This window comes from Panthera uncia, assembly GCF_023721935.1.
Source record: "Panthera uncia isolate 11264 chromosome A3 unlocalized genomic scaffold, Puncia_PCG_1.0 HiC_scaffold_11, whole genome shotgun sequence".
Taxonomy (NCBI): domain Eukaryota; kingdom Metazoa; phylum Chordata; class Mammalia; order Carnivora; family Felidae; genus Panthera; species Panthera uncia.
Genome location: NW_026057578.1, coordinates 65,482,193 through 65,495,429, shown reverse-complemented (window position 1 = coordinate 65,495,429; position 13,237 = coordinate 65,482,193). Strand labels below are relative to the sequence as shown.

Genomic DNA, 13,237 nt, shown 5'->3' with positions numbered 1-13,237 from the left:
TTAGAAAGGTGATATGCCCGAAGTCACATAATTAAACCCAAGACTCAAACACCCTGCACAATATTGGCTCATCTCTTCTTGCCCCTCTCTCTACTCCCTCCCCAAGTACATACTTTTCTCCCTCTCAGCGTTATTTTATCACCCTCTGCAACCGCTTAATTACCTATCTCAAACCTAGATAGCAATTGATCAAACTCAAACAAGAGAGAAATCACCCAAAGGTCTGCAAACCAGAGAATCAGGTAAACTGCCAGTTTTGCCACATCCATAAAATAAACAAAAAAAGAGCGGAGAGAATTGAGAAAGGGCACTTTTTCTGCCATCACAACAAAGCTAGGGAATAAAAACGCGTTTTCCTTGGGGACAGATTATGCTGAGGGGACCAGATACAGATACCAAAGATAATTCCTCTTGGGTTTTTTTCTTTTCCTTTGAGTTTGTGGGATCAAAAAAAAAAAAAAATTAAATAACAGTCATAACCTCAGCACATTTACTTCTCTCCTTTTTCTCACATATTATTTTCTTGAACATAGACCAAGTTTCCAAAAAATAAATTGACCAAGGTCTATTGCCTGTTTACCAAAACCTCTTCAAGACTTAGGTGACTCCTCTTAGTCACGAAGATTAGCAAACTACTCCAAACTTCGGTTACAGGCTGAAAGCTCGGTAAATTGGATCTTCAAGGTTTGCAAATACCCTCAGCTGGGCTAAAGGGCACAAAATCTCTAGCGCTCCCTACAGCTCACACTTTGAACGTACCTACCACAGAAAACGCAAGTTACCAAGGATCGACTCCCTAGCTCCACTTTTTTTTTTTTTTTTTCTGCTTAAAAAATTGGGTGAAGGTGGTGGTGGTGGGGCGGGGGGAGGACTAAAAAGGCGAATCGAAGGATTAATCACTTCTCCCCATTACATCAGCAGCCCCCGCCCTTTCCTCCGAGCACCTCCTCTCCTAGAATCGTCGCTACGCACTAGCGCTCTCTTCGCCCCCCCCCCACCCCGCTCTATTATATGCCCTGATACCTCCCCATTATCACCCGCCCCACCACACTCCCCTTTCCTCCTTCCCCCTCCTAGGCGAGGCAGGGAGGAAACCCGAGAGAGGAAACAGGGCGTTGAAGGAAGGGACTTCGCCATAAGACCAGAGGCCCCATTGGCCCGAAGGTTGTATGGGCGCCCCCCATTGGCTGCTCTGCCGAAATCCCCGCCCCTTGGCTTCCCCGCCCATTCACCCCTCCCCCCGCCGCCCCGCGGCCCTCCCCCGCGCCCCTGGCCAGCCCCGCGGCGGGGAGGGACCCACTGGGCGAGTGGAGGCTCCGGCGGTGTCAATGGCTCCTCCTGCCACGGAGCAGCAGCAGAAGCAGCGGCTACGGGGTTGAGGAGGAGGAGGAGGAGGAAAGGTTCCTTTAAGGAGGAGGAACGACGACGCCTCTTTTTCCCTCTATCTCCTCCCTTCACACTCATTTCCCCTTCGCCGAGGAGAGAAGGGGGGGAGGAGAGAGAAGAGGCCGAAGAAAGAGAGAAAAAATTCCTCACAGAAATCTCTTTCAGGGGGTGTGGGGGGAGGAAGAGGAAAAAAAAGAGCTGGGCGCCCCCTGCTCCCTCCCTCCCTTCTCTCCCTCTCTTCTCCTCCTTCTCCCTTCCTCGCCCGCCCGCCCACTCCCCCCGCCGCCTGAGACGCCGCTCGGGAGTCGGCGGGACCGGAGTCTGTCTCCTCACCCGCCGACGCCGCGCTTCGCCTCGGGATCCCCAGGCGGGCGGACGCCCTTTCTTTCTTTCTCTCTCTCGCTCTGCCCGTCTTTCTGTCTCCGTCCCTCGCGGCCGCCCCGCCCGGCGGCCTCGGCCTTCCCCGTGCGTCAGGCCCTCCCGCCCGGCCTCGCTCGGTCTCTGTCTGTCTCCGCCGGCCTTTCTCTTGAATCGGGGTCTCGTTCACCCCCTCCGCCCTTCCCATCTCCCCTTCCCCTCGCCCCCTTTCCTTCCTCCCCCTCCCCACCCCCTTCTCCTGCCCCGCAGCTCGTAGTGCGTGTGTGTGTGTGTCCCTCCGCCAACGCCGCCACCTCAGCCCGGCAAATGAACTCCGTCCGAGCCGCCAACCGGAGACCCAGGCGAGTGTCGCGGCCGCGCCCGGTGCAGCAACAGCAGCAGCAGCCCCCGCAGCAGCCGCCGCCGCAGCCGCCCCAGCAGCAGCCGCAGCAGCAGCCTCCGCCGCCGCCGCAGCAGCAGCAGCCTCCGCCGCCGCCACCGCCGCCTCCGCCGCTGCCCCAGGAGCGGAACAACGCCGGCGAGCGGGGTAAGGCCACGCTCCTTCCCCGCCGCCCTCCGGCTCGGGCGCCGGCCGGCCGGGACCCGCGGGTTGGAAGGCCGGGGCGGGCGGGGGAGGCCTGTGCGCCCCCGGGGTGGGAGACGGAGGCTGAGCGGAGGCGGGTCCCCCGGTGCCGCAGTGTCAGCCCGGCCCGGGCCCCGGACGGCAGGAAAAACCGCGGCTTCCCCACTCGCCCGGGCTCTCGCTCAGGCCGCGCTTTGTTTGGTTGCGGGGGCTCGGCACCCTCTACCCCCACCCATCCTTTGGCTCCTTCGCTGGCTCACGGACCCCGCAGGAGTCTGTTGGTGGCTGGGGTGGGGGGAGGCAAAATGTGGGATTTCCCCCTTTTCTGCTGCCTTCCACGGTTTAGCCTCCCCCTTCCTAACAGAAGGTGGGGGGGGGGACAACTGGGAGTGATCGGGCGGTGGGGCTGGCTGGGGAACTTGTTTTCCCCCTTTTCTCTGTTAGCCTCCCCCTTCCTGTGGAGGAGGGGGAAGGGGGGGAATCCGAGTGGTCTGTGGTGTTGGCCGGGGAACTTGTTTCCCCCACCCCCCTCCCTAGTCACGGGGTAGGGGGAGCAGCGACTACTCTCCCAACCCCGTAATGTTTGCTGCGCAGTTTGGCTTTAGTTACAGAACCCCTGGGAAGGACCCGTTAAATCAAGACCTTTAAATAAATAAATATAGAATCCATCGGCCATTTCCAGTCCCCTCCCTCGCGTCAGTGCAGTTACCCTTCGGTTCTATCGACCACCCCTCTCGCCTGTCCTCCCCTAGCAAACCCCTACGCCTCCGTGCTACCCTCCGTCTCCTAGTGGGGTTTGAACGCCCCTTCCTTGGAACTGGCCCCTTGGGAGAGTGTGAGTGTGTGTGCTGTGTCCAAGGCCTAGTGAAATGTGTCATTTGGACCCAACTGTGCAGCTCTGTCTGGTAACCACCATTGTCTAAGGGCTGAAGCTCCCGGGGGTTGGATTCTTGCTTTAGCAAAAATAATGTTCAGTTCTACTTTGATGATGTGGTTATTTTGGGAGATACATGAGGTAGGATGTGGCACCTTGGTCTCCAAACGTAACTATTCTCTTTATTAATTAGCTGCTCTCAGTGGGAGTGGAGGTCAGTACCATATTTATGTGTACGGTTGTTGTTTTAAGGAGGAGGGGAATTGTTAGGAGACATTTTGCGTGTTTTCGTTGGCGGATTAAGGTTAATTTTACATGCGTTGGTTGTCACACCTCCTTTGATTAAGCGAATTGAGATTAAATGCCTTTTAAAAATTATACATTCCTTCCTTAAAAACTGTTTCAATGTTGTACTTAGCTAAAATACTTAAAAAGAGAGATGAGAATCTTTTGAAAAATAGTTCAAAGGGTTTTCACTAGTCACTGTTACAGATGGTCCTTGAGAAAGCAGTTTGCTATATGTTGCTTGAAAGAATGATGTTTCAAGCCAGTTAGAGGTGTTGTGCAACAGTATTGGTAAATATGTTTTGATGATTCTCGGATACATTTACCATGTTTTTGTAAATTAAAAATATTTGTAGTTTCATCATTTCCTTTCACATTTGCATAGCAGGGTTTTCCTGTGTTCCATTCAAATAATAGTCAAGTCCCCTTCCACCATATACTGTAGAGATCACAGTCCTTTTTGAGAAAACAATGATACTAGATTGAAATCCTAGCATAGTAAGGATTTAATTGCTGGAAGTGTTTTTAAGATGTACTGATTTGTTCATACCATTAGGGCTGAATCAAATCTGTTTGGCCAAACTTAATTTAGTCCCATTGTGTATTTTAAAATATTTATTCTGAATCTCCTTTTCATGATGTGTGTAATTTCAAACTTAGTTGAGGTACTTTTATCTTGGGTACTTTTCTTAACGTTTGTTTGAATTAGTAGCCACTAAAGTCTATTTCCTTTTGAAGTAAAATTACTTGGTTGTTGGCATTAACATACTAGAGTGTCAGTTTCCTTTTCATTCATGTCCATAAGCTGACTAACAAAAAGATGTTCAAGAAATCAAAATTTCAGTATACACCTAACCAAATAGTAAATCAAATGCACTGTAGAATTATTGCTTTGCTGCAGCTAGTAGAAACTGTTCTGGTAATTCCATGTTGACACAGGGAGGAAAAGAACTTGCTGATTAGCCTTCAGGGAAAATTCTGTGGGTCTTTTAGAGGGCAGATAAATGGCTTTAAAATGAATAAAACATTAAGATAACTTAAAAGAGTAAAATAGTAAAGATTTTGCCAGTTTTAAGTAAAATATGTCTTTCTACAAAAATTGGCAATTTGATTACTTTTTAAAAACGTACAGTTCACACGATGAGAAGTTAGTCAAAGGAATAACCTCTCTTTTAAAAGTTTTATGGAGCATGGGAAGTGTCACTATTTTTGGTCTGGATAGGAGAGGTTTTGTTGTTTAAGAATATAGTGGGTATCATAATTTTGACAAGGTAATTAAGGAACTACAGCCAACATGTATGTGTGTGTTGTACTTTTTACTAACTGTTAATGGGTATGTAGCTCTTGCATTAGAGTTTGGATAGAGTTACATAATAGTGGATCAGACAGCTTTCCAGGTCAGAAATTAAAGTCAGACTCACTGTTTTTAAGACAAGTTATTCATTCAATATAAAAAATTACTTACTTATTTCACATAAAAGGATGGACTTTGGCTTTTTAGTGGTAATAGTATAGTTACAATGTAGTTTTTATTTTTTTTCAAGCAAAAATTTTGTCAGGGTTGGATTTTTGTTGCTCTTTTACCCACAAGATAATTGGTCTAAAAACTTCCTTGATACATCCTTACACACACACACACACACACACACACACACACACACACTTTCTCTTATATGTCATGGCCAGTGTTTGAAGAGGAAAAAAACAGTCTAATACAGTGAATTCTTATGAGGACTTTTCAAAACCTTCCATTGGGGACAATTACTTATACCCACATTGGGAAATATTTGGCCTGAGTGTTTCATGGAATGCTGTCTTCACTCATGTTATCTGTAATGGCCCACTGTCTTAACATGGAATACTAATCATTAGCTGGTTTTGGTCTTTTAGTTTAAGTTCCAGAGTTTAGGATTTCACATACTACTTTAAATTAGTAGAATATAATTGGTGTTCCACATAGGGACACTTTGATGATATATTCCAGATTCAGTGAATCTGGAAGTAGTGTGGGATAGATTTTTTTATATTTATTTTCTTTTGAAATCCTGAAAGGATTTAGCTTTTGCAGCTTGTTGTGATTTATGTTAATATCTTTTTGATAGTCTTTTTCTAAAAGTATGAGGTAAGGTTACAAGTCTGCAGAAGTGCTATGTATTCCGAGCATTTTTAGTTTGTAGTTAAAATTGGTTACTTAAAATAGGTAATAAATACAAATGATTTAAAATTCAGAAGTTTCTTGTCTACACCTGCCTTCAGCTACCAAATTCTCCTGCTTGGAATCAATCACTATTATTAGTTTCTCATTTATTGTGTTTTAATAAAAACATAAAAAGTGAAACTTGACAACTGAAAGTCTTGATATCAAAGTTTTTGAAAATAGGTGTAATTTTTTTCTGGTTGGAGAATTCATAAGATTCTTTTGAAGTGCTGAAATTTTAATTATATAATCATTCAAGAGATTTAATACAATATATTAATGGTATTGCTATTAATTTCTAGTCTGAAGTAATTGTAGAGAGTAAAAACATAGTCTTTTTAGTTCCATATTTGTGGGATAAAAATCTCACCGATGACCCTGGAATTAGAGTTTTGTTTTAACTAAACATGTTGAAATAATGCAGTACATACAGTATATGTGAAATATTCCTAATGGAGCTACGTATTATAATATGCAGCAGCCAGGAAACTCCTTAGTGTTCTAGTCATGCATGCTAATCATACCTTCTGTGGGCTTGTTCTAGCTCATGATATTTTACCTTCAGGTTCTTCAGAATAAGGAACTTACAGAATGCAAGAATAAGGAACTTCTGCAACCTTTTTTGACAGAAGAGTTCTGGGCAAAGGACATGATTTTTCCAGTCTTAGGAATTAAGTTCTGTGGGCCACTACTCTCCCATCTGGTGGCCAAACCTTCAAAATATTTACATCCATGAAAGGAGAAATGCCACCCAGTTTTTTGTGGGAGTAGGGTGGGATGGAAAAGAGCCTGTTTTCTCAAAGCTTAACAAGTTATTTGAGGGATAGAAATGAGATAGTGGGGTGCCTGGGTGGCTCAGTCAGTTAAGGTATGACTCTCGATTTCTGTTCAGGTCATGATCTCACAGTTCATGAGATTGAGCCCTGCATCAGGCTCTGTGTTGACAGCATGGAGCCTGATTAGAATTCTCCCTCTCCTTCTCTTTCTCCTCATCCTCCACTCTTGCTCTCTTGCTGTCTCAAAATAGATAAACATACATTTTCAGAGAAAACATGAGATAGTGTGACAATGCTGATGTGAAAGTTCTGCTGATTAGGCCTATGGGTTGTCCCTATACTGCTTTTCTCTTTCTTTACTGGAAATTCTGGCAAACCCAAGGACAGGCCAACCAGCTTGGAAACCTACCAGGTAAGGCAAGAACTACCCGTAGATCCTGACCTGTTAGGACCCCTGGACTTAGATTTGGGAGAATTCAAGGCTAGTGAGTATTTCCAAGTTTGTTTGGTTTTTTTCCCTATGTGTTTTAATTTTGAAGCTAATAAAGAGTTATTTCAACTTGAGGTTCCTTATAGTCCCCATATTTATTACTAACTAATAAGTTAACTCTTGTGTCTTTCTTGTCCCACTAATCTCTGAAGAGTTATTTTGTTTTAGACCTTCCATTTTATTAATTTAATCAGCCCTTTGAATTAATTACATTCTCAACTTCCAGAGAATTCCAGTTGTATGTGAGGTTACTAGCAAAGTACCCCCAAATTGCAGTTGTTAACCCTCTGAAAATAAAATGATAAGCAAAATATGCCAGTTGAGACAGTTGGGCAGTATGATAGGGAGAGCTCAGGGGTGCCTGGGTGGCTCAGTCGGTTAAGTGTCCTACTTCGGCTCAGGTCATGATCTCACAGTTCTTGGGTTCGAGCCCCGTGTCGGGCTCTGTGCTGACAGCTCAGAGCCTGGACCCTGCTTTGAATTCTGTGTCTCCCTCTTGCTCTGCTCCTCCCCCACGCACACTCTGTCTCTCTCTTTCAAAAATAAATAAACATTTTTAAAAAATTTTTTTAAAAAAGAAAGAGCTCAGAGTTACAGCTAGCTAGTTCTAATCCTGGTTACACCATCAACAAGCTGTTTGACATGGCGAAAGCAATATAAACTCTTGGAGCCTTACATGATTATCTTTAAAATGAATATGGTAATACTTGTCTTATGGAATAATTAATGAGAGATTTAAGTATCTAGGACTTGACAGATGCTTAATAAATGGCAGCTTTTTAAAATAGTAATAGGTGCACCTAGGTGGCTCAGTTGGTTAAGTGTCAGGATCTCATGGCTCCAGAGTTTGAGCCCGCACCAGGCTCTCTGCTGTTAGCACAGAGCCTGCTTCAGATCTTCTGTACCACCCCCATCTCTGCTCCTCCCGTGTGTGTGTGTGTGTGTGTGTGTGTGTGTGTGTGCGCGCGCGCGCGCGCGCGTGCGCTCTCTCTCTCTCTCTCTCAAAAATAAACACTAAAAATAAAATAGGGGTGCATGGGTGGCTCATTCGGTTAAGCGTCCGACTTTGGCTCAGGTCATGATCTCATGGTTTGTGAGTTCAAGCCCCACATTGGGCTCTGAGCTGACAGCTCAGAGCCTGGATCTGTTTCTGATTCTGTGTCTCTCTCTCTCTGCCCCTCCCCTGCTCACGCTCTGTCTCTCTCTCTCTCAAAACTAAATAAAATTTAAAAATTTTAAAAATAAAATATTAATAATAGTAAGCAATAGAATCAGTTATATATAAAACTAAACCCAAGAGATAAAATGTGCATGAGTCATTAGTTTCTGGCATACCCCAAAATGCAATCTAGGTGACTTGATAAAACCTTACAGAGGGGCACCTGGATGGCTCAGTTGGTTAAGCCTCCAACTTAAGCTCAGATCATGATCTCACAGTTTAGGAGTTCAAGCCTCGTGTTGGGCTCTGTGCTGACAGCTCAGAACCTGGAGCCTGCTTCAGGTTCTTTGTCTCCCTCTCTCTATGCCCCTCCCCTGCTCACACTCTGTCTCTCTCTCAAAAAATAAAATAAAATAAACATAAAAAAAAAAAACCCAAAACCTTAGTCTGGTTTATAATTATAAATCATTTTATAGCCAACAAATTGAAATATTCTTTGAAGAAAGAATAAGGAAACAGAAGAAATGAGTATTTGAAATACAATAATAAACATAGATCACTGTTTTTGCTTATGTACTAGAGTCTAATACACTCTCATTTAACCCTTTTAGCAATTCTGTAAGATGGACATTAGTCAGCAATGAGTAGTCCTAGTAAATAGCAGAGATTTTCAAAATTGATTTATATCACTGAATCTTCCCATAAACAAGAGGAGAGATAACAAAATACATTTGGCAGAATGTGTCCATCACATTCAGAGGAGGGAATAACCTAGCCCTTGAAGCACATCTGTCTCCTTTCATATCCCATTTATTTTATTGAAGACTGGTAGAGTAGTCTGATGCCATACATTGTTAGACACCTGCTTTAACATTTTTTAAATAACCTTCTGATTATAACTTTACCTCTAATGTAGATTTGTCTCTGAAAGAGATTGCACTGATTGGCCAGCATGTTTTTCCAGCTTGTTGAGATCACTAAGTACTCATTGTGTAAAGAGGGGTAGATTTCTCTTGAATTACTCATAAGTTATGAATAAAAGGTGTTAAGTCATTTTAGCTCATGGTTATAGACTAGCCTATTTCAGGAAGGAAAAATGTGAGTTAAATTACACTTCAGTGGTAATTTTGACAGGTTTGTGGACTAAATATCCTTTTGTCACCATAGCTTGATGTCTTTGCATGTATAGCCTGGGGTTTTTATATGTTTGGTTAACACAGAAATGTGCTTAAACTTAATCCTTAGAAAATAGAGAAATGAAACCAATTAACTTCCCTTGTATAATTTATTTTAGTTTAAGGAAATATCAAAAATATGTACTTTGAAAATGAATACATTGTGTATTTTTTGTTTTAAAACATCCAAATTAAGATAGTATATTAAAGCAAATGTAAGTTGCTTATTGTCCCCAATTTCTAAAGATCCAATTGTCAGTGTTTAGTCCTTCTAACAAATGAAAAATTGTGTGTGTTCAAAAGAGGAGAAAAAATTATTAAATGCTGTTCCCTCAACTGTTGAATAAACCTTAAAAAACAGAATGGAATATTTCCACATCTCATGAAGGAAGAGGTACAAAGAGAGCCTACTTTTCTGTTTTCTCAAAGCTTTGAAATTGAGTGATAGAAATGGAATAATAACCTGTGCTTTAAAATTATTTTTCTGGTAACAGTGAAAATCTTTACTGATTTCTTCTAGTGTGCAGCATGCACTCATTTTCTAGATGTTCAGGTTGGGTTGTGTCAAAATCTTTGACTACTAAAAATTTTTCCTCAGAATGGAATTAACTGGCTCCTATAGGGGTTCAGTCTTTGACATTGATTTCTTTAGTACCATGTATTGATAACTGACTTGAATCAGTTTAGCCTCTGCTGGTTTGCTGCCTTTACTTGAGTTTAATGAGAATTCTTTTTTACACTGAAATATTGATTTTGTATCTTGCATCCATAGTCTATAACATAGTATGTATAAGACCATGTGGCTTTATGAGAATCTGACACTTAAGAGGAAGCAGGTGGGGAAGAGAAAGAACATACAGCTCTTTTTTATTCACCTGTTATATTTTGAGTTGGACAGGGTTGGTGTATATATGTCACTAGTAATTGTTTCTTCCCATATAATCATACATATTAAAAAAAAACAGGCTTTTGTGTCTCCCTCTCTCTCTGACCCTCCCCCGTTCATGCTCTGTCTCTCTGTCTCCAAAATAAATAAACGTTAAAAAAAAAAAAAAAATTAAAAAAAAAAAAAAAACAAAACAGGCTTTAAGGGAAATTAGAAGTGAAATAGAATTTAACAAATGGAAAATAGAAATCATTCTGGGTTTGTATCATGGCAGAGATAAAGGATCAAAGAAGACTTGTTTAAAAGAAATGGAGGTGGGTGAAGATGCTGTATTTCGAAATTGAATTGTTGGCAAAGTGATTGTATGGTAAAAGAAATGGTGGAATCACTCATTTTTCTGTGTTAAAAGTAGCCACAGAACTAATTCACCGTTGTGTGTAAATGACTGATATCTTCATAATCCTTTGAAATGCATTTGCATTTTTAAGAAACTGATCCCTTAGTCAAATTTTGGTATTTTAGGCCCAGTAAAAGAGATAGAAATAAGTGATTTGGACAAAGGCTTTGGGTAGGAGTGCTTCCTCAGAGACAAAATAAGTATGTCAGGGGAAGGTGAGGGTGGAATAGTCTTGTAAGAATCACTTCCCTTACACATTTATTGTTTTTACTAATCTACTTCTGACCCTAAAATTTTCTTAAAAGTTTCACATTTTATTTTTTCAAAAGACTAATTTTGGGTTGAAGATTGGGATGGAGAGAAGAAAAAGAATTAGAGCAGGTAGGAGTGACAGTATGTGTGGGTCATTTTAAATTAGCAGTGGTCATTTAAATTAGAAAGTCTGTATGTAATTATACACACACACACACACACACACACACGCTATATATAACCACATATAATTATTTAAATTGTGAAAAATCTATTAGTTTTTTTTTAACTAAGTTTTTTTTAATGTTGATTTTTGAGAGAGAGCATGAGTGGGGGAGGGGCAGAGAGATAGAAGGAGACACAGTCTGAAACAGGCTTCAGGCTCTGAGCTGTCAGCACGGAGCCCAACATGGGGCTTGAACTCAGGAACAGCAAGATCATGACCTAGGCTGAAGTCGGATGCTTAACCCACTGAGCCACCCAGGCACCCCCCTAAACTGACATTTTAATAAAAATACGCAAGTGCACAAATCATTGGTGTATAGCTTGATGACTTTACACAAAGTGAACACGTCTGTGTAGCCAGTAATACCTAGATCAAGAATTAAACGCTACCAGTATCCCAAAGGGGCGCCTGGGTGACTTGGTCTGTTGAGCGTCCGACTTCGGCTCAGGTCATGATCTCACAGTTGGTGGGTTTGAGCCCCGTGTCGGGCTCTGTGCTGACAGCTCAGAGCCTGGAGCCTGCTTCAGATTCTGCCTCCATTTCTCTGCCTCTCCCCTGCTCATGCTCTGTCTCTCTGTCTCTTTCTCTCAAATATAAAATAAAAAACAAACAAAAAAACCACTACCAGTATCCCAGAAATCAACATTCTGTGTGTTGTCCCAGCCCCTTGCCTTCCCAGTCACTATCCCCAACCCTATCTTTCTTACTGCTTGGATTGCTTAGATTAGTTTTGTCTGTTGTCTGTCTTTATATAACTTTATATAACTGTAATCACTCAGTCTGTATTCCTATGTGTCTGGCTTCTTTCCCTCAGTATTTGTTTATTTCAACCATGTTGTTGCTTATAGCAATAGTTTGTTTAGTCTTGTTGATCTGTAATACTACATTGTATGAGTATATGACAATTTATTCATTCTATGATTAAGAGACATAGAACTTTAATATTTGGCTGTAAGGAATAGTGCTGTGAGTATTTTATGTATATCTTTTGGTGAATACAGGTACCCATTCCTGGTAAGTCTTTTACCTCAACATTATACCATCAGTTTTCTTTTCTCAAAGACAAAGCTTCCATTTACTTGGGAGATAAAACAACTTTAAGACAGATGTGAATATGGGGCACCTTGGTGGCTCAGTCAGTTAAGCATCCAACTTCAGCTCAGGTCATGATCTCACTGTTCCTGAGTTCAAGCCCCACATTGGGCTTTCTGCTGTTAGCACAGAGCCCACTTCAGATCCTCTGACTCTTTCTTCTTTCTCTCTCTCTCAAAAATAAACGTTAAAAAAAAGACAGACGTGAATGTGTCCTCTCATAATTAACGCTGCCAAAACAATTGATTTTATTTCAAATATTAGTATTTTTCTTAAGTCTTTGGAATATCTGCTCTAGCATCCTTTAACAGTGGTGTTAGGAAGTTTACCCTTCACCTTAATATACTTTAATTTTCCCCATAGGTTGTAGATTGGGTTATTTTGAGGAGGAGGGAAATCTTTTTTTATATTTAGGAATTTTCAAAATTACTGTGGAATTTAATGTGATTCTAAGCCTTCATTACAAAAATTATTTGTTTTTGCAACTGCCGTAGTTTCTCCATTTCAGTGTGGAATCCTTTTTTTTTTTTTTTTTTTTTTTTTACTACTTTTAAGCTTATCTTTTTAACGCCTGTGAAAATATTTTGCTTTTATTTGGTTAATTGTTTAATTTATTTTTTCTGCATATCTTGATTATCCTTTATTAAACTCTGCTTATTTTAAAATTACAGAAGCTTCATAGAAAAATTGGGATGCATTTTGTTCTCAAGTTGTTTTTCTAGTCCTTGACCAGATCATCAGTTCCTGATGTATAAGAAGAAGGTGTAAAAGTACCTCTGCCAGTATCATTGATAAGTTTTTCCTCAGCTGAAAGCTTGTGCTGAAGTGTGCTAGTTAGTGTCTTATAAGCTTATGCTCCCCATGATATAAGTATCCCCTGAGAATGGCAGGCCATCAGAGACTGAAATGGGGTTCTGTTGTTAAAGAACCACTTGCTTAAAACAGATAATATGGTAGCCTTAGATATCAAAAAAGTAAGATCTTATTATTTCATGTCTGTTCTTTCAGCACTTACTAGTTCAGTGTTAGTGCTAACAGTTGTTCTTTCTTGTCCACGATAAGCAGTGTGGAGGAGACTGCTACCTTCCTGTCTTTTTTTTTT

The 13,237-nt window shown here is 41.6% G+C and overlaps 1 protein-coding gene across 1 annotated transcript in view; it reads left to right on the top strand.

The window, feature by feature from the left end:
- The first annotated feature begins 1,362 nt into the window (after window positions 1–1,362).
- The window catches only part of FBXO11 (F-box protein 11), an 83,204-nt gene continuing 71,329 nt past the window's right edge, over window positions 1,363–13,237 (top strand). The window contains exon 1 of the mRNA XM_049651450.1: window positions 1,363–2,290. Coding sequence (XP_049507407.1) covers window positions 2,071–2,290 — 220 coding nt within the window. The 5' untranslated portion in view covers window positions 1,363–2,070. The remainder of the gene's footprint in view (window positions 2,291–13,237) is intronic.